General features: G+C 40.4%; 2 protein-coding genes across 4 annotated transcripts; one reads left to right on the top strand and one right to left on the bottom strand.

Annotated features, from left to right (window-relative positions):
* Positions 1 to 200: 200 nt before the first annotated feature.
* neurod4 (neuronal differentiation 4) lies at positions 201 to 3115 on the bottom strand. Its single transcript, XM_044212210.1, has 2 exons — positions 2923 to 3115; positions 201 to 2071 (listed from the first exon to the last, which is right to left on the bottom strand). Exon 2 carries the CDS (start codon positions 2063 to 2065, stop codon positions 998 to 1000), a length of 1068 nt encoding a protein of 355 aa, XP_044068145.1. The 5' UTR covers positions 2066 to 2071; positions 2923 to 3115; the 3' UTR covers positions 201 to 997.
* A 10102-nt stretch (positions 3116 to 13217) lies between these two features.
* zgc:153867 (uncharacterized protein LOC337226 homolog) lies at positions 13218 to 19664 on the top strand. Of its 3 annotated transcripts, none has more exons than XM_044210900.1 (7): positions 13218 to 13348; positions 13766 to 13793; positions 16633 to 16776; positions 17025 to 17198; positions 17497 to 17574; positions 17986 to 18020; positions 19086 to 19258. In XM_044210900.1, the coding sequence occupies exons 1-6, from the start codon at positions 13346 to 13348 to the stop codon at positions 18012 to 18014; spliced, it is 456 nt and encodes a 151-aa protein (XP_044066835.1). In that variant the 5' UTR covers positions 13218 to 13345; the 3' UTR covers positions 18015 to 18020; positions 19086 to 19258. The 3 variants fall into 3 exon arrangements, with proteins under 3 accessions (XP_044066835.1, XP_044066834.1, XP_044066833.1); XM_044210899.1 differs by having other exon boundaries at positions 17986 to 18033; XM_044210898.1 differs by lacking the exon at positions 17986 to 18020 and having other exon boundaries at positions 13219 to 13348; positions 19086 to 19664.
* Positions 19665 to 19721: the final 57 nt, after the last annotated feature.

The following is a 19721-nucleotide window of genomic DNA, read 5'->3' as shown; positions in this document are numbered from 1 at the left end:
AAAATGCAAAAAGAAGTCTATTTTAATTGAAACCTCACTACATTATTAATATTCAACTAGTATCCACATGAACTGATGTACTGGGGCTACATATAGGTACCCTCAGCTCTACTGGGAGACATGAACTTTATGTTGAACTGAAAGTTCAGGATGACAGCATAACAGAAGAAAACACATGGCAAATATTGTTACTATGGAAATAGCATATAATATAAGAATATTTATTCAATTAAGTGCGAAACAGCAAAATATTTACAACAGTACAGTATGACAAAAATTGTGACACCAAATGAACAAGTACCTGAAAGACCTCAAATAAATAATTTAAATACAGTAGAGCTGCCAGTGACTGACAATAAACCAAGAAGACAGTGAAACAAAAACTGTGCTGAGAAAAATATAAAAAGGACAAGACGTTATCAAAATAAATATTAAATACAAATATAAATAAATGCATTGCTTTTTCTTATGGCGAGAGGGGCATTGGTTGTGGGCCTCAGGGCACAGTTTAGGTTTAGGTTGGATGACTTTTGATGAACTTATTTTGATATGCAGACATGCAGATCTTTTGACAAAGTTCTCATGTTTTTGTTCAATCCCTAAACTTACACAGACACATCTGTGTAATGCTTTAGCATGAATATCTGATTTGGTAAAATAATCTTTACTCACACTGTAACAACTGAGGGGGCAACGTCTTTAGAAATAATTATAATCCAAATACCAACATATAATCATAACAAAAAAAGAATAAATAAAATATTAAAAGTTATGGGTGCGTGTATGTATCAGGTAGATTGAGTTGAGGTGGTGAGTCTCTCTGAGCATTCAGTGCTCTCCCAGAGTACTAGACAACATAAATGCAAACCATTTTCTCTATACAGTCAGTACCACGGCCATCATTTTTACAGCAGTTTATTGAAGAGCAGTGCTTCTCCCCTGGACAGTTTCATAGCAGAGTCAATCACTGGTCCTCTCAACTGTTCATGGTCATATTTCAGATGGTGCCCATCTGAGAGGTGATCAGGTGAGAGGGAGTGAAGGAGTCAAAGGCCACATCCAGGGGCAGCTCATAGCGTGAAGCCTGAAAAAGTGGGTGGCCCTGAGGCCCCCCTGGTAGGCCACCAGTCGTAGAAGTAGGGTAATGGTGGGACGAGAGGTAGTGGGCATGGTGGTGAGGTGCGTAGTTCCTCTCTGACTCATGGGGAGAAGGCTCTTGCTTCAGGGAAAAGTTGCCACTGATGCTCAGGGGGGGAGTGAGGGGCCCATCGTATGGTGGCGTGCCACTGCTGCACTCGTTAGGGGAGGAGTTGTCATACACAGGCCCCTTGAATCCCTTCATATGGAGGAGGTGGGAAGACTCCAGGGAGCCATAGGGGGGGCTGGGAAGGCCTGGAGAAGGGTAGGTGAGGGGATGGCCAGCCTGACCCCCCACACCACCTATCCCTGGGCCTCCACACTTGTCCTCCAGCTTGTTGAGCATCATCGGACTGGGTCCCAGCTGCAAGCAGCCGGCCACGAGGTTACTGGTGGGCTGAGACAGACCTTTACACAGCATCTCCATAAAGCCATGGCTCTCTGGGGACTGGCCACTCTCAAGCACCTCCGACAGAGCCCAGATGTAGTTGCGGGCCAGCCGTAGAGTCTCAATCTTTGACAGCTTCTGTGTCTTGGAGTAGCAGGGCATCACTCTGCGCAGATTATCCAGGGCATCGTTCAGCCCATGCATACGTGAACGTTCTCGGGCGTTGGCCTTGACTCGCCGGACACGAAACCTCTCCTGTCTAGCTTTGGTCATCTTCTTCTTCTTAGGACCTCTCCTTTTTGGAGTGTTTTCTCCATTTGGCCCACTCTCCTCCTCATCATCTTCCTCCTCTTCTTCCTCCATATCCTCACTGCCAAGTTCTGTGCAGGAGTGGATTCGGCTCCCTACAGTCAAGCCATGGCGTCCCCTCATCTCTGGGCTTTCCTCTCCATCCTGAGAGCTGCCGTCCTCCTCCAGCCAGCCGAGGGAGCTCACCAGCTCACTCACATCCCCACTCTTTCCAAATGGTTTGGCCATCATTTTGATCTGAAGAAACACAGCACAAAAAATTGGTCAATCAACACATACAATCTCAAAAGTTTAATATCTGTAAATGTAAATGCATGATCCCTAAAATGTATATGTAATGATAAAACATTGTATTGTGATTGATTAGGAACAGGAACTAGAAGCAGTACCTGACATATAGTGACTATAGTGACTTTCAGCACTGCAGTGTGGACAGCTCACTGGTGTTACTCAAGAGCTGGTCGCTCTGTCTAACAACATACCAAAGCTATTTGGAAAAGACCTCTGTAACTATTTAAAAAATGTTATTTTGTGATATTCTGATATTAAGGTATAGATGGCTGTTTTTAGAATGAGGTGGCTGAATGGTACCCTGCTGTTATGCTGCAATCGCTACAGAGACGCTGTCAATCTGGGACAGATTATAAAAAATATATTTTTTTACATCTTGCAGAATAATTGCATATAGCCCAAATGTTATGAGGAATTAAAGAAATATATTGTTAATTTGAAGTGAAACGCAGACGTCGGACATAGAATTTGCTATTGTTTTGATAAAAACTGTCCCAGTTGATTATTGTGCACTAATGCATAAAAGTTTATGAATTCAGAACTTTAGACACGCACTTGTGTCTGAACTATATACTACTGAACATAATTACAAGAGCACTGCAATTATAGGATTTATTTCTATTTATTGAAATCCACTATAAATTGTATAAATGAGCTTTAGTGGGTTTTTTTCTACGCATATAGGTGCATGAATGCTGAATTTAGTAGCTCAGATTTGGTTCACTAATAAGATCTATTTTGGATCTTTTTCTTTGTACTGGATTAATAGGGCCTAATGAACAAATTTGTAAACTCACCTGTTTGAATTCACCGCTCGCTTTGCCCAAAATAATAGAAAAGCCTGGCTAATTTTAAAAGTTCAGCAACAGAGTGATTAGTCCAGAGCCACTGCGTTTCTCTCTTCGCGCATCCACTGTGTCCCAAACTCTTCTGCTCCGTCAGATAGCCATTAGAGCGCGTGGAACTTTCATCTCCAAATGGCACTACCGGGCTGATTTTTTTGCCTTTAGCCGGGTAAGCCCCTCCCTCGGGCGCCACACCCACCATCAATTCCACCAAACGCGCGTGGCGGGCTCGTGGCCAGAAGTTTCACCCTAGCAAATGAGTGAGGGACAGAGAGAGGGCGCGCTCCCGGGTGGATGTGTAGACAATGCTTTATTTGGAAGTCAGGGGGTCCTGAAACACTGAGGGTGATAGTCTGACTGTTCAACGCAGAAAATGCGTGCACACGGGAAAACACTTAGATCCTAAATATGGCCATCATAAATGATGTTGAGGACACCTGGTAGCCTTTTTAAAGAGCATTTCTGATGTTACACTGGAGCTTACAGTACAGACGCACCAACATCCATGCGACCGCACTCACACTAGTAATCTGCCAAAATGGACTCCTGCATATTTGTGTTTTCGTCTTCTTTACAAGTTACCTGGAATTTAGGAATTTTAACTGTGTCACTGCTCAAGTTTTTATTAAATCACATTTCTTAATAGCTAACAGCAGAAATGAGGGCCATTATGTCCTCCTCACATCACCTGTCATTATTTCTCAAACCCATCAATCTTTCTTTTCTTTTTTTTTTTTGGACCCTGGATTTTGTGATGTACTGTATGTCATAGAATATGATCACAGATTTCGGTGCAAACGCTTGTCCCAATGATTATGTTGCGGCCAGATCCGGCAAAAATTAAGTCCTGCATAAAAGCCCACTGTTCTGTTTTAATGCCATGTGTTAACTACCTTAATCAATTGTCTTTCTCTTCATTAGTCGGTTGGATTAGGAATTTTCCACTTAATTAAACACAGTGTAGGCCTGGTCTTCGCTGAGTAAAGAGACGCTCTTCCATGTGTGCGCATTTAAGTAATTTTGACAGCTTAGTGTGTAGAGAGCAGGTGTGTGCGTTGTTCACCCAGTCATTCAATTGTTTTTTTTTTTCCATTTTTAGAGCCATATTCTGCCCCAAGGGCTCTCTGATTATTAAATCTATTGGTGCAATGATGAACAGACAGGTACTTTATACTGTATAGCATACGCTTAAAGGCAAGGGAAGGGAACTTGTAAACGTGCTGTAATACCGTATTTATGAATCTACTAGCCTATTAATTGTTAATTGTTTGTTTTTTATGATAAAAGTTCATCAACACATTAACACTGACAGTGATTATAGGCCTAAGTCTTGACTTTTCGACGCAATCCATTAAGGTCTTGAAACAACTACATGGCCTTTGTTGTTTATGCACTAATCGTATCTCAATATTGAGCATTTTCCCCAGTTTTAACTACAAATGCCACGGCATAATAAACGCCCGCCAGTCCTCGTGCGTGGCGAGCCGCAGCGCAGTGGGGGTCTATTGTCATCACTGGCCATTGACAGCCGGGGTCTCGCGAGTCGCACGTGCCCCCGCATTGATCCCATTGTGCGCGCGATTGCGCACAGCTGTGCTCGAGACAGACACTGAACTTTGCCAACTGCACTGTGGGCTCTCCGTGTTTCTGAGTGCGCGATATATTTCCGTGTCTTGGAAATAAGATATGGTCACGTGGCTAATCGGCAACATCGCGTAAAAACAGCCACTTGTCCAACGATTTATTGAACAGACCCTAACAGATGGCTGGATATAAGAAGCGTTGGGGGTGGGGGCATCTGTTGCTTGGATGCTCACGCGTCACCGCTTGCCCAAGAGGATGTCTCGTGCTGAAACAGCATTTATCCACCTCGCTAACGGCCCTAATCACTCCTGGTCAGTGCACTGGCCATAAAGGCATGTGGGCAGAGAGAAAGAGGAGCCCTGTCCTTTGTGTGTGTGTGTGTGTGTGTGTTTGTAGCCCCATGTGAACTAGACATTGCATGTGTACAGCAACAACTAGACTAGTGTGATGTACCCAAATATCCCCAGATACATGCACCCCTTCCCCCCAAACACACATACACTACCCTTCTGTCCCATGGGTGTGAGCACGGCCTCCACCACACCTGCAGCCTGCATGGGGAATTGGAGCCTGGCAGTCTCCCACAATCCCCATCGGTTTCCCAAATGACTGACTGACTGACTAACGGAGAGGGAATTGTGTCCTGCTCCCATTTTAGCAGTAACATAGATAGCCAGCCTTCTGGAAGAGGTCATGGTGGACACATCTGATCTGAACCAACTTTTGATGAGTTTGCATGATTTTAACCTGGGTACTATTTAATAAAATAATTTAACAAATGTACTTTTTAACAAAGTGATGCAGTCCATTACTGATTTAACACATTCCTAAGATATTCAAAGTATGTATAGGAAAAGATTCAGAAGAAAATTGTATTGTTTAGTTTTTAGATTCTGTGGCTAAGACTGACTGAGATGCACATTCACTTTAGGCATGAGCCTAAAGAAGTTTTTGTTGAAAGATTTGACCAAAAGAGTACCAGTCTTACATATATCTTAGTGCTGTTGTTGCTATCAATGGGGGTAACCCCTTTCCTTACAAAAAACATTGCCACAAGTGAGTTGTCTCTCACTCTTGTCCCCTGGGACTCAGAGTGGAATGGGAGGGATTCGTACGCTGTGCTGACAGATGGGTCCTTGTTCCTGTCTTTTTCTTCATCTCTATCTCCCTCTTTAACTAAAACACAGACACACTCACACACACCAAGACTGCACGAATACAATAGGAATTAAAGCTCTACACACATGCTCCCTGGACCGCTCCTGAAAGCTGAGCCCCTTGTAGTGATCATAAAAGATGGAGGGAGCGTGGATTTGCGAGAGGGGTTGGCGTGGTAAGGGGTGGGGTGATGTGGCACAGGATGGTGAGACTAGAGAGATGAAATTGCATTGCTGTCTAACTAAAATTAAGTTTGGTAATATCAGCGTGTGTGTGTGTGTGTGTGTGTGTGTGTGTGTGCGCGCGTGTGTGTGTGTGTGTGTGTGTTAAAAAGTCCCAGGGCTCAGTTCTCTAGATTTGCTGCTCACTGAGGCTGAATATGGTTACATAGGAGACTTTCCTGAGGGAGAGACTGACAGGCCTACTGACACACACAGTCATGAATCATGGACTTTTAACCTCAGTTAAATCTCTTGATGATAACTGATTCTTCTACCATTTGTTCATTTTTCATTGTAAAACATATTTAAAGAAGACATTTTAGATCAGTCTAAGTGTTGAATCATTTTAAAGTTGAACCTCACGACAAAATTGGTGTTTCTTTCTATGTGCAAATCAAACTATATTAATCATGGAGATTACTGCAATAATGGGAGTTTGCAATTGCAAGTTTTCACTGTGCCACCTGCAGCCAATGTACATTATATCTTTGCACATGAACACACATGACACATTATAGCTGTAGACTAAAAGGCATGTGTGAGAATTGATGTCCCACAGACAAATTGATGATTATCTTTATCTCACTGTGTGCGAATATAATCCCATGTTTGACTTCACACCAGCATACACATTTTTTGGCAAATGGTTTTCCATGTCCATAAAACTATGATGTCAACAACTTAGAGTCTTCTGGTTCACAAAGTGAGTTTTGATAAGATCTAGCAGCATTTCATCCAGGCAATATGAGCAGATTGTTTGCAGCTTATTCCTTTAGGCTAATGGATTTGGAAGACATTCCAATCGGGCAGAAATGTAGCTACAGAATGGGAATCAGGCCTGAGGGCAATTCTCACTAAGTGGGGAGAGAGCCATTAAACAAAGGTGCCTGTGGTTTCATATTCAGGATACTTTACAACCTCCGTCCCAGGACATCAACAGTGTTTTTGGGTGTGCTGTTAGAGGGGGCAGAAGAAGGGGGAGGAGGATCCATCTGCCATGCTGCCGGTCCTCGGGGATACAGGCATATCCCAGGGGTGTTTTGGAGAGAGAGGAGCTGAAAGGATTACACCCAACCACTAATCAACGACGGTAATCTGCGGGCCCCCGTACAAAATCCTCTTCGATCCAAACAACAATTTGGGACAGAAGATAAAACCTCAGTGTACAGTGACATCTAACTGATGTTGAACAACCTGACAAATCCAAGGACAAATACAGGTGCTTTTTAATTGGGAGAATGAACTGTGGAGGTGTTATTGGCAAAGAGCCATGGTGTCTCTGTGATCAGGTGCAAGTGTCCCACAAGTGGCCCAGTCTGATTCCCAGTGTGACCATTATGCAAATACAGCAACTAGACAAGCCTGCAACATAAATTAGTCTAACGGATAAAAGCACTTCTCTAATCAAATCAGATTGCAGAAGGTTTTTCTTGCATTTTGATGTATTTGACCCAAAGTAACAAAATATTGGTCATTTTATTTGGTCAAGTTTCACATGAGCTTTTTTAATTAGACAAAAAAAATGTCTTCTCCGTAAACAGGAATCAGAAATTGTTTTCATTTGTCTTTAGTCTTAAAGATGAACTTCTAGCAGCTGATTTCATGCTGTCACAAGGTGAGCCCTGCAGAGCAGTTTTCTCTGAGCCTTCCAAAGACTTTGTCACAGCAGGAACCTACACAAGGTGCAGCTGCTGAGCTGTTGTCCCGGCAGGTCTCTCCATCCAGTGAAAGAATAGCAGGGAATCAAGTTGCCACTAGTTTCATGGTCCCTTGTCAGTATGGTTTTGATGTCTGAGGCCTGGGTGGGGTCTGGATCTGGTAGAGGTGGGTTTAAAGCTCCACAGGACTAGAAGAAGCTGCTTAATGATGGTGCCAGTCCTCCGGGGCATAGGGAACAGGAGCATCCTGGCCTGCATCTCCTCTACCTCCTGCAGTATGCCCATTGGCTAGGCAGCCACTAAGCTCCCTATCCCCATAGCCTCATTGTTTAGTGGGCCCGGCACTGTCAATATTAAGCCTGGCTAATGTGATCTCGAGGCAGCTGGAGCAGCCCCGATTATTACCATGACACAGCCGACTGAGGGGTGTAATATCATTAAAAATAAATCAGGTGGTTTGGAGATTTGCTATAGCAGGGGGGACTTTGAATGACATTAGTTGGGAGAACTGCCATAATTTCATTAGTCAGTTGGGGCACCTCAGAGTATCTGCTGAAACGTTTCCTTAAAGTTGGAGTAATTGAATTTGCTTTCACAACACTGCATACAAAATGAAAGCAAGGGAAATTGATGATGGTAATTTTTCCAATTAAGTGTCTAATAATTTTGAAAATTAATTTCAGACATGTTAAGAACTATGCAGACACCTGAATATCATAATAGGATAATATTTCAATTTCCTAATTACATCATACATTGTAGGTAATCTATTTGAAAGCAAACATGTGGGATATTCCTGTTGTTATTATTAGCCTCTTGTGGTGGATTATTGTTGTAAATGAAGAGGAAAACGTGATGCACTGCTAATCTTCTTAAACTGCTTGACACTGAGCTGTCTGCTCGGCAGAGTCATCAGCAATCAGCTGTGAATAGGTTGTAGGCTGACAGAATCTATTAACATTTCCAAAATAAACTATATTGTACCTTTATTTGATTTGATTTCTTGTTATTTTGATAATGGGCTTAGTCGGGGTGACTTTGTTGGGAGGTCTTTTTTTTCCTCATTTTGCATGTTCGATCCGCTATTAAAGCGCCAGAAGTGCCGTTGGTCTCGCAGCAAGGGTCTTATGTTGCTATTGTTTTTACGCTTGAGCCACATAAACGGTGATTTCAAGGCTCATTGAGCGCGCGATGGATTGTGCCCAAAATCCGCTGAGGAGTGGAGAGCATTGATTATTGGAGGAGCGGCTAGAGTGACGCCAGAATTTGTAAATCTGATCTGCACAGTGACGTTAAATTCAATCATTTAACATCGAAATAGTATGCAATTTTTAAAGCCTTATTTTAGATAGATAGATAGATAGATAGATAGATAGATAGATAGATAGATAGATAGATAGATAGATAGATAGATAGATAGATAGATAGATAGATAGATAATGCATCATCATCATCATTATCGTTATAGTATCATTATTATTAATAATAAAAAATGTCTGGGTTTTTTTTGTCACAGTGTCTTGTATAGACCTGCGATTTAATTAATTGACAAAAGCTTTATGTGTGTTATGTTTTCCTGTTGTGTAATAGCGACATCTAGTGGCATTGGTTTGAACTACTGTCTCCCTTTGGTTGGACTGTGGCTTCTCCATACTTTACATGATGTGTGTATAAACAGTGGTGGAAGAAAAACTACAGTACTAGAATGTAAAAAAAATCCCCATCACAAAAAGAATACTTCCAAAAGTTTACTTAACTAAATGTATGGAAGTATTATGAGATCTACTTAAAGCATCAAATGTAAAAGTACTCTTTTGTCAGCAGAATGACCCCTGTCGGTGGAGTATTAGTATAATTATATTAATTAATTCATGTTTTTTATGCATTAATGTGTAAACAGCAGTAATGTAGTCATGTTTATACACTTGGACTAACCTGTGATAATGGACCATATGATATAAGATGATCATAGCTTTTGTATATTAAATCTTAATGTGCAGACAAATTATGCAAAATAGCTATAGCTGACAAATAAATGTAGTGGAGTAAGAAGTATAATTTACCTCTGAAATGTAGTGAAGTACAAGTATAAAAATAAATGGGCATAAAATGGGAATACTCGGGTCCATCAAAATTGTATACAGTTGAGTAAATGTACTTAATTACATTCCATTTCTGTATATAAATCACATAAATGTAAAAAGAAATACATGTATTGTTGAGCTGTCATAAACATCATGCACAAAACACACTTGTTTATACATTTGTAAGGGGGGGCAGAAACAAAAACAGATTCAATCCGACATGGACATCTGAAAAAAATTAATTAAATTAAATTAAATAAAGCGAACTATATTCTTGTATTTCCTCAGAAGCTTCAAATTTTTAGATTTTACATGCATTTTGATCCATTTTCAGCCAAATGGCAACCTTTGCTTATTTACAAATAATGGTAATCAGTGTAATGTGAAATGGTAATCAATGTAGTGCGAAAAAAATCTGGCACATTTAATATGACAGGCCACTTGTAGTTCCTTGTGCACTGTTCAGGCAATATATTCTGTATGAATCACTGGCATTCAATCTTCAACCTTCACAAGAATGAAACATATTCTAGAGTCTAAATTTGGCTCTAATCATGGTGAACTGTTTCACACCTAGTGTCCTATTCCTCTGTTTCTGAGCATGCAGCATCGGTGTCAGCAACTCTACAGGAAACAGGAGGAAGAGAGTATCTGGGGAGCAGAGACAAAGAGAACATTTATGTTAGAGCCCCCCACACACACACACACACACACACATCTCTGACCCAAATAAAAGCATGTGCTTGGAGTCATACAGCGGAGCCCTCTTTCTTCTTTCATCTCTACTCCACCGACGCTTTGCTTAAAAAATTAACTCACATGCTATTCCATACATCCACCTCTGCCTCATCCACCTGCCAGTCCCTGAGCATCATCAGCATCATCAACCTGCTTTTCTCATCCCCCCGCCCCACAGGAAACTCACAACTGACACGCTTTACTTCATAGCTTGATATCTCCTCTCAGCATCCATAGCGGCAGCTGGTGCAGAGATCTGACACTAAGCTTTGGTTGTCCAGGACATTAGGAATGGCTCCTAAAAGAGAACCCTCCATTAAGAAGTCTCCTTCACCGGTGATCCAACCCAGACTGGGTCCTCCGTACCCCTGCATCCCTGCGGCTCCTGCAGCTCCAAAACTGGCTCCAGAGCAGAAACCTAGGATGCTGCGTCCCTCGGATTCACCATTTGACCCCAGTACTTTGGAGGTGAGTGGAGTACCTATAGTATACTTTTTATGACAAAGCTTATGTGGGGCATTCATAAATGAGGGCTATATTTAGAAATCTCATGTCCTATTAATCAGTCTTATGTAGTGTTTAGTAATCTTAGCCAAGATAGTAAATCTCAGCTAGAGATACGCAATAGAAATTTGTTGTCAGATGTCAATTAGTTCTGTAAAAACATCAGATGTTGAGTATTTGCAAAGTAGCTTTCTATAATTCTTACACTAATAAGCTGCCAGGAATGAGACAAAATCTAAGCAAAGAAATGGGTCACTGAAAGTGAGGCTGTCAGTCAGTCAGTGGCCTCCTTAGGGATAAAGAGGCTGTTTCCTGCTACAGTGTGTGCTATTTATTTCATCAGGAAGGTCCAGGAAATTAATAACCTGCTCCTTGTGACCTGTACACCTGTGATTATTACAAGAAGCAAAATAACAAAACTAAATTCTAATTCATAACTGAAAGTGAGGAAATTGTTATTTTTAACTGGATTAATAATTTAGAGAGGTTTTACTTGCCCTATTTTTCAAAACTACAAACTGGCTGCAAAGAGAATAGACCTCCTCATGCTTCTGGCCTTTGATAACAGCTTGTGAGATGAGTTACAAATAGAACGTGACCAACCTGAGGTTTATCGGTCATCACTGCCATATCACAGATATAGTACAATAGCCTGTATCTTAGCAGTGGCAAATGTTGGCTCCTTACCTTATACAAAATACAACATATAAGGCAATAAGGCATTGAGCGAAGAGCATGAGGTTATTTAGAAACTGTGTCAATATTTCATAGTTTGTCCAGCAGCAAATTCTGTACTCCATTATTAACAGTACTCTGCATCATCTATTTTTGGAGAGTAGTCTATCACAGCTGAGTAGATGATGGTGCAGAGTCTGTTCCCTGCCTCCAATACATGTCTTTGTCACAGCACGGCTTAGATATTAAATTATTTCTTGATATGTATATGTTAAAAAGAACCAATAATGCTACTGGATTTTTAATTATTACGGTCATCAAAAATTTTAGTCCCATTTCTCCAACCCTCTGAATGACTGGAAATATAAATCAGTTAATACATTTCATTAGTAAATATAAAATGTCAGTGAATATAGGAATTTAGCAAACTAAGTAGGTATATTGACCAATGAAAACATGTTAACATTACATAAGTCTAAACCATTACAGTGGTCTCAAGTCAAAAGCAGGCATAGGTCAATCAGACCAAACGTTTTAAATGTTAAGATGTGGTGAAGAAACTCAATATCTCAATCTATACTGATGCCCTCATAAGACTTTGTACTAATGTGCTTTAGCTTTGTTGGTGCTTTAGCTTTGCTGCCATTCTCATGTGCTTTAAGTGTTACACTGTGTGTACTGCATCATTTTATGGATTGAAACTGTCCCATTTAGCCTGTGAGGATATGTGGGCCATGTTAAGACACTCGCTTTTACTTACAGTGGGACCACAGACATGATAGGAGGCCAGAGCTCCTGCTGAGCAAAGACAGTGCTTTAGCCAGGCTCTTAAGAGATGTGGCATCAGTCCATGATGTCATAGGCCTAAAGTAATCCATCATTCCCACACGGCCAGACACTCACATCCTTAAAGCCTAGCAAAGTCATTCAGTGCAATCATGCATTAATTTACCCAAATGGGGTCAAAATCACCAAAGTCAAACACACACCACAAAGGGACAAACATCCTTTAAAACATCTTAAAAATCATGTCTTAATCAGAACATATCTCCCTGATGATTTGTGTCCGATATGGTTTTTCAACAAAAAAGCTCAATTACCTCGTTAAAAATTCTTCATCCAGAATCCATAAATATGCAAATATTGTCATATCAAAAGTGTAACTATTTGACACAAGATGTCTCTTGCCTCACTGAGACTATTCTCCAGTCCATTAGTTGTATTGGAGGTTTCAAATTTCCCTTTCGCACTACTTCACAAAATCATGCTTGTAGGTACATGCCTTAAACTCAGATTTAAGGTGAACACAAGGAGCAAAGCCAGAGACACCTTTGAGTGGAGGGGGGCTTTAAGTATTTAAATTACTTAATTATCAATCTAAGGGCAGGCTGATCAGAATAAGTGACGTTTAAGCCTTCTTACATTTGGTCTGCTAAGGATTAAATTCTGCTCTTAAATTTAGCTTTTACCCCTAAAGTTACTTATTCCATGTACCTGTCACCTCAATCATAAAATTAATAGTTTCAGGAGTTTCAGGAAATATAATTCGTGTACTGTAAATCATAAATCATACCTAGAGCTATATTCCTATATATGGAGTGTGGCTGTTCGGCCTACACTGCTGCTAGGACGTTGTGCGTGCTATACGTCATGACGCACTGCTGCTAGGGTTTTCTCACCCTGCCCTTCTCTGAGAGCCGTCACACATTCTTTGGTTTGCCGACTTCACGGACACACCTCAGCCAACACAGCCATGGTGGGTTTTTTTGTTCCACTCCACTCCACTCCACTCGACTTAACTAGCATTACCATCGTTATTGTGTAATTACCTAGCTTCTTGTTTCAAGAAAATTGTTTAGCTAAAGTGTTAACTTGGGTTTGAATATCTGAATTGCCTCGCTGGTTGCTAGCGGAAGTGCAATTTATGAGAAGCTAACGTTAGCTTGCACGGTAGATAAGCTTAACAGTCACACGATAAGCTAATTAATGTCACCAAAGTACCTGCGAGTACATCAATCATTGCTGAATGTGCTATAGTTAGGGAATTTCTGGTTTGAGTAAATCTAACTAACTGAAAAATATGTTCAAAAGCCTTTGAAGTTAACCAGAGCTAGCTTTGCACTGCGCTGCAGAAGGAACCATTTTTCATGTAGCCTAATTTCTCTTTGAACAGTCTGACTTCTCGGAAGATCAAATCCTTGGTGAGTTTTGATTTTGTGCTGTACCATTTTCCAGATCCCGCTTGTTTTGCATGCTTTCATTCTTGCTTGATTCAGATGACACTTTCGCCCTGTTTTTCCACTATCACCCTGCTCTATGCCCGCCTGTCAAAGTAGTCGTGGTTTTAGGCTAGGTTTTCCTTCTTTATTTCTGTACTGTTTCATCACTTTCCACTTGCAACTGCTTGTCCCTTCCAGATTGAATTTAACCTGGATCAAATTCATGGTAAGTCAGTGAAAAAACTGAGCTCAAAACTGATGGCTATCTCGGAGTGTTTAGGGTGTGATCTGCATGATGGTTTTGGATAAACCAAATCTGTTTTAAATGTGAATGAGAGTCGCTTTGCACTGTTTGGTACGTCAAAATCAGTCATATTTTGCATACAACGCTATAATACTTAACAGCTTTGACCGTGTGTTGCAGTGTTTTTGTATGTGGTCAATCATGCAGTAGCAGTACTTACAAAGCCAAACATAACCAAAGCTCGTATCCGTTCTCATAAGTCTTGTTCTGTTACACTGTAGTCATTCGTGGTTGTGTCAGTTTGCCATAAACTTTGCCTGTTATCTTCCAAGTGGCTCATCTCCACGAGTGTGCCCTTTTTTGGTGCTGGATATATCGGTGGATGTTTTTTGTCCTAGGGCTGCTTTGTTTAATCGACATTGACATGATAGGCTATAGCTACTCTCACTCTCCTCCTACTTTCCTCCACTCCTCTAATACCAAATATGGTGTTGGGAAAAGTGCTCACACACCAGAAGGGAAGAGGCACATTCCTCAGAACAGGAAAAACTCCACAACAGTGCCTGAGCTTTTTTGGGTAATAGCTTGTCCCATAACATTAGCAACAGACTGCTGCCCGGATATTGTGCAATCCAACTTCATTTCTCCCTGATTGCTAGATCTTAGCTAAGCTTTTTGTTTGGCTGTTGAGCCTAACTAGAATGCCTAATGTCAGATCAAAGCTACATTAATCAACCTTGTGATCAATGACAAGATTTCATCATTCTTGACAGTTGATAACGCCTGGGTAATTCCACTTAAACAACAACAAAAAATACTCAATGAGTGGTAATGTGAATGCTTTAGAAGGCTCGGGTAGCTCACAGCCTTATTGACTTTTCTACAGTACTTCGAAATATTGATGTCAAAGTCTGGAGTTGGCAAACAGTAGGGGTAACAGATGAAGCTGTTTAAAGTTTTGGAAAGAAACTATTCCAAGCCACCTGCAAGACCATTCTGCCAGATAGACTCTTGCTGAATGTGGAAAACCTAATAAGTAAAACAGTGTGAACTACTGACACATTAATCTTTTGTTTGCTACAGGTGACACTGGAATGACACGAACCTTAACTGAACAAACAAGTTGCATAACAGTAAATCCTTCACATTGTTTAATCAAATGTTTTGTTTGTTTGATATTTTTGCAGGTGATTGACTGAATGTTTTCAAATATGCACAGTTTATGGTATTTCTTCGTTTAAAGCTGCCTGACAGCTAACATAGCTGAAATAATTAGTTGATTAATTACATTTGTCTTGTTTATCAAGTGAAATTGCCAAAGATTTTATTGGTTACAGCTTTTCAGTTAAGATTTGCCTGCTTGTCTACATTTGATAAATACCTTTTTGTTTTTTTGACTATTGATCACACAAATTAAGCATTAAGATCATTTGTATCTCTGTTTTACTCTAACCATTACAATTAAAACTTCAAGCTAAAGTGGGTTTTTTTTCTCCAATTTTATTTTGTTAAATTATCTATAAATCATAGATACAACTGTAATAAACTTATCTTGTCCTTTTAGGTTACTCTAGTGAAGTACTCTAAGGACTATTTGCAACTTTTATCTTTTGTTGATGGTCTGTAGGAAATTTAGTTTACTTCTGTTTAGATGTACAACATTTAGGATGGCCTGTACCATTTTCTTCAAGATAAAAAATCTCTTTAAATAGTTGAGCCCTAGTGACGATCTTCCTTACTTTTAACCTTATCTTACCTTAGATTTATTAAAAAAATTAAATAAAATTGTGACATACTATATCCATACCTGTTTGTTCTGGTGCTTTATTTAAGCTATGACATACATTATTTACTACTACATTTTAACACATTTCTCTGTAATTCAGATATATTTGATATCTTTGGAAACTTATTCCGTAAGTGTTTGCATGTTCAAACTACAGCAAAGAGCATGTAGTGTTGCATTGATGAAGTTTTTTCACCTTGTTTTTGTTGATGTGTAGTGAAAAAGTCATAGACTGACCAGATGACTAACACGAATATACGTCATTTGCTGAATAGAGGAAGGGGTGTTTGCAATGTCAACCAGCAGAGTACAGAGAGCAAGCAAGTTTTTTTGATTGCGCCACACTATCACGTAAATGACATAAAATAATTTTAGATTTCAGCTTTAAAATGCAAGTTTTGAGTGTTTGAACAAAGCTTGTCTGTGCAACATGAGTGTACAATTTATCAATACATCTATTATCCTGGATAGACCGGCTAGAGTTATGTCTCCTGGAGTGGCATTTGAAACCTACAGGTTATTCAGTGTGGTGCTGTGTGCCCTGTCTGCTCACTTCAAATTTAGGCCTACTAGCAGAAAACCAGATCATTCACATGAAAGAAATCTGTGCTTTCTTTCGTCTGCTTTTTCTCATTTTCTTCACAATCTGTCTGGCTTTTATGTTTTCATCTATTTCCAGTTCACTTCCTATTTCCCTATCATTCCTCCCTACATGTCTGCTTATCTTTTCATTTCAATAATAATAATTCATATCTATATTCTAATTTGTTATGTGTCTGTATATCCTGCAGAGTTTAAGGAGGCATTCCTGCTGTTCGACAGGACAGGAGATGGGAAGATCAGCTTCAGCCAGTGTGGGGACGTCATGCGGGCCCTGGGACAGAACCCTGTCAACGCTGAGGTGCTCAAGGTCCTGGGCAATCCCAAGGCTGAGGGTGAGAGGAGAAAATTTAACTTACTTGGAGTTATAGGTCTTTACTGTGCATAAATCATTAGATTGTCAGTGCTGAAAAAATCACAAAAAAGCTTTTCTCTCATAATTGAAATTTTTTAGTTGCAATGTTGTACTGTGTATTGCAGCTGGAGGCTTAGAGACTTGCCTCATTTATTCTGTTGTGAAATTCTTTTCTTTTTCTTTTTTTCTTTTTTTTTTGACTTATTCTGACTCATGATTTATTTTCAGAGATGAACACCAAGATGCTAGACTTTGAGCAGTTCCTGCCCATGTTCCAGGCCATCGCTAAGAATAAAGATCAGGGCTCCATGGAGGATTTTGTGGAGGGACTGCGAGTCTTTGACAAGGAGGGCAATGGCACAGTAATGGGAGCAGAGCTTCGTCACGTCCTCACCACGTTAGGCAAGTTACATTTTTATCACCCTTGAATAGATATCTGGATGCAAAGACTATTTTGGGTTATATCTGTTATGCACTCTATTTACATTTTTTCACTTCCAGCAAAATCCTGTAATCCCCTCAATGTGTATTATCAGTGCAAAATTAATTAAATTAAATTAATGTGGTATCATCGAGTGTGCAAATGTTTTTTTAATATAAATTTTTCGATAAGTGTGAAATCCTTTGTTATCACATTTAAAAAATCATGATAATGTCACCCATATAATATGAATCAATGTTTTTTATGTTCCATTTTCAGGTGAGAAAATGTCAGAGGAGGAAGTGGAGACACTCTTGGCGGGACACGAAGATGCAAATGGCTGCATCAATTATGAAGGTGAGAGCAAAAGAAATATACAAGAACAAAATGGGATACTTGCTATTTTTAGGCTCAGGGGGTGTGGCGATGCCATTGCCATAAACCTGCAAACTATTCAATGTAATCATCTTACCCAGTCTTGGCAATATGATAATGAAACCTCTGTCATGAATTACACTGTATGTGTGCTGTGTTGACATGTGAAATATTGTGTAATTGCCATGAGAAGTTATTTGAGAAAAAATTCAGTTTGAACTGGCACTACAGTACTATACTACTACTACTACAATAATGCTTGATTTAGTCTTATGATGAGGTGGGTGTCTCTTCATGTCACATTCTACTGTCTAGTATGTGTTCTTTACACTTTCCTAAGAGGTCATGTATAAATGTCAACATCTGAAAGTGTTACCTGTTCTTCCTCTACAGCATTTGTCCGCCACATCATGTCAGGCTGAGGGCCGGTATGGGCATTTGGTATGCCATGAGATGGCACCTCCAGGCTTTCCTGCATTTTAATAATAATCCACCCCCATTAGGCCACCCTGACACTAATCGGCTGTAGTTGTTCTCTTTACATTGGCAAACAGAAACAATATGTTGTTGCAAAGTAGATTTGACCCTTAGGTGCCTGTGGGAAAGCCTGGTGATCCCTCTCACCTTTAGTCCTGAGGCTTTGACCCATGTGTAGCCTCCTGCTGTTCTGTCTCTCTCTTCTGCAGCCCTCTGTCTTGGCCCCTGGCTGCAGCATGCCACTCTGCATGTGTCTGGGACTCCCCTCAGTTTATAAGGGGATATGTTGGACACACAGGGAAGTGACTGGTCTCATTCAGGGAAAGCCTGGTGGCCACTGTCAAGTTATTTGAGCTGATGGGTGCGGAGATCACAAGGCAGCTCTTCTAATCTCGTTTGCATCATTGCTGCTATTAAAATAGGCTTTTTCCTCTGTTGGTGTTAGAGGTGCTGCTCTTTTCACAGACAGATAAAATAGACGATCAGTTCATTACATTGTAGATATGTTTTACATTCGAGTATAGCCACCATCTTTGGGAGAGTGAACCAGTCCCTTTTTCCTACTAACCAGAGAATTGCAATGAGTTGCTCTTGTGCTGATTGTTTTCTCCTCTGTACTGATGGAAGCTGAATTTGTAGCTGGCCGTTCTGACTGGACTGTAGCTCTTTTGATCTTCTCCCTTTTTCTCTGCTTTTCAACTACAAGAAAGCATACAGCGAGGATGGCTTCTCTAACCAGCTCTTCTTGGATCATAGACAATGCCAAATGCTTTGGCTGTATAGGAGACAGAGATGATTACCTCACCTCTTTCTCTCAATACCCTCTTCAACCCTTCTTTCCTCTGGAAGAGCAGAATATGGGGGATCTGCCTCCAAATGCAGCATCTCCCACCCAGACTCACCAAAGCTGGATGAGGAGGGGGCCTTAGCGCCACATGCTGTAGTTGGAGTGGGTCTCTGCCAAAATCCTAGACCATGAGTCTCACATTTGTCTCTTTCTCATCTCTCTTTTACAGAACTGGTCAGGATGGTCATGAACGGGTGAAGACGAAGAGCATCCCACTTTTTTACCCTGTCACATATACCCTCTTTTTGCAGTTAGCTTCTCTCCCCTCACCCAGCCTTTTCCATGGATTAGTTTTCCACATTTAATTTAAGAAAGAAGTGCCTTTACATTCCCTACAAAAGACCACAAATGACCCTGGCTATTGTTGCCAGGTCCATTCACTTGTGTGACCAAGTTGTATGCATTCAGGATTCTTTGTGCTTGCATTGTTTGCAATAACATTCCAAGATGCAGCACTTAAGACGACATAAATTGATAATGATATACTGTAACTATTGATACTAATGTGTCAATGTTGGATGGGACATTAATATATACGTAAACGTAATAACTGTCAGCGATCTACTGTATCATTGGCACAAGATTTGCTTTGGTTGAGGAACACGTTCCTCCTATTCTGCAGTTAAATGGTATATTCAAAGCCATACTATCATGAGGTAGAATGAAACATTTCAAATGGGTTCCCATGTTTTTAATTCACCACAATTTTGTTGCTGCATTTAAATAAATGTTTTTTCCTGAAAACCTATCTTGGTTGTTTTTAGCAGGTTTATCTGATTTGATAGAATGAGGTACAAGATTTGTT

This window comes from Siniperca chuatsi, linkage group LG10 (assembly GCF_020085105.1).
Source record: "Siniperca chuatsi isolate FFG_IHB_CAS linkage group LG10, ASM2008510v1, whole genome shotgun sequence".
Classification (NCBI taxonomy): domain Eukaryota; kingdom Metazoa; phylum Chordata; class Actinopteri; order Centrarchiformes; family Sinipercidae; genus Siniperca; species Siniperca chuatsi.
This window is presented reverse-complemented; position numbering and strand designations above follow the sequence as displayed.

Coding starts and splice junctions, on each gene's coding strand:
- neurod4 (XM_044212210.1), bottom strand. CDS start 2,065: ATGATGGCCAAACCATTTGGAAAGAGTGGGGATGTGAGTGAGCTGGTG.
- zgc:153867 (XM_044210898.1), top strand. Junction 13,794..16,632: donor CTCGGAAGATCAAATCCTTG/GTGAGTTTTGAT, acceptor TATATCCTGCAG/AGTTTAAGGAGGCATTCCTG. Junction 17,575..19,085: donor TGGCTGCATCAATTATGAAG/GTGAGAGCAAAA, acceptor TCTCTTTTACAG/AACTGGTCAGGATGGTCATG.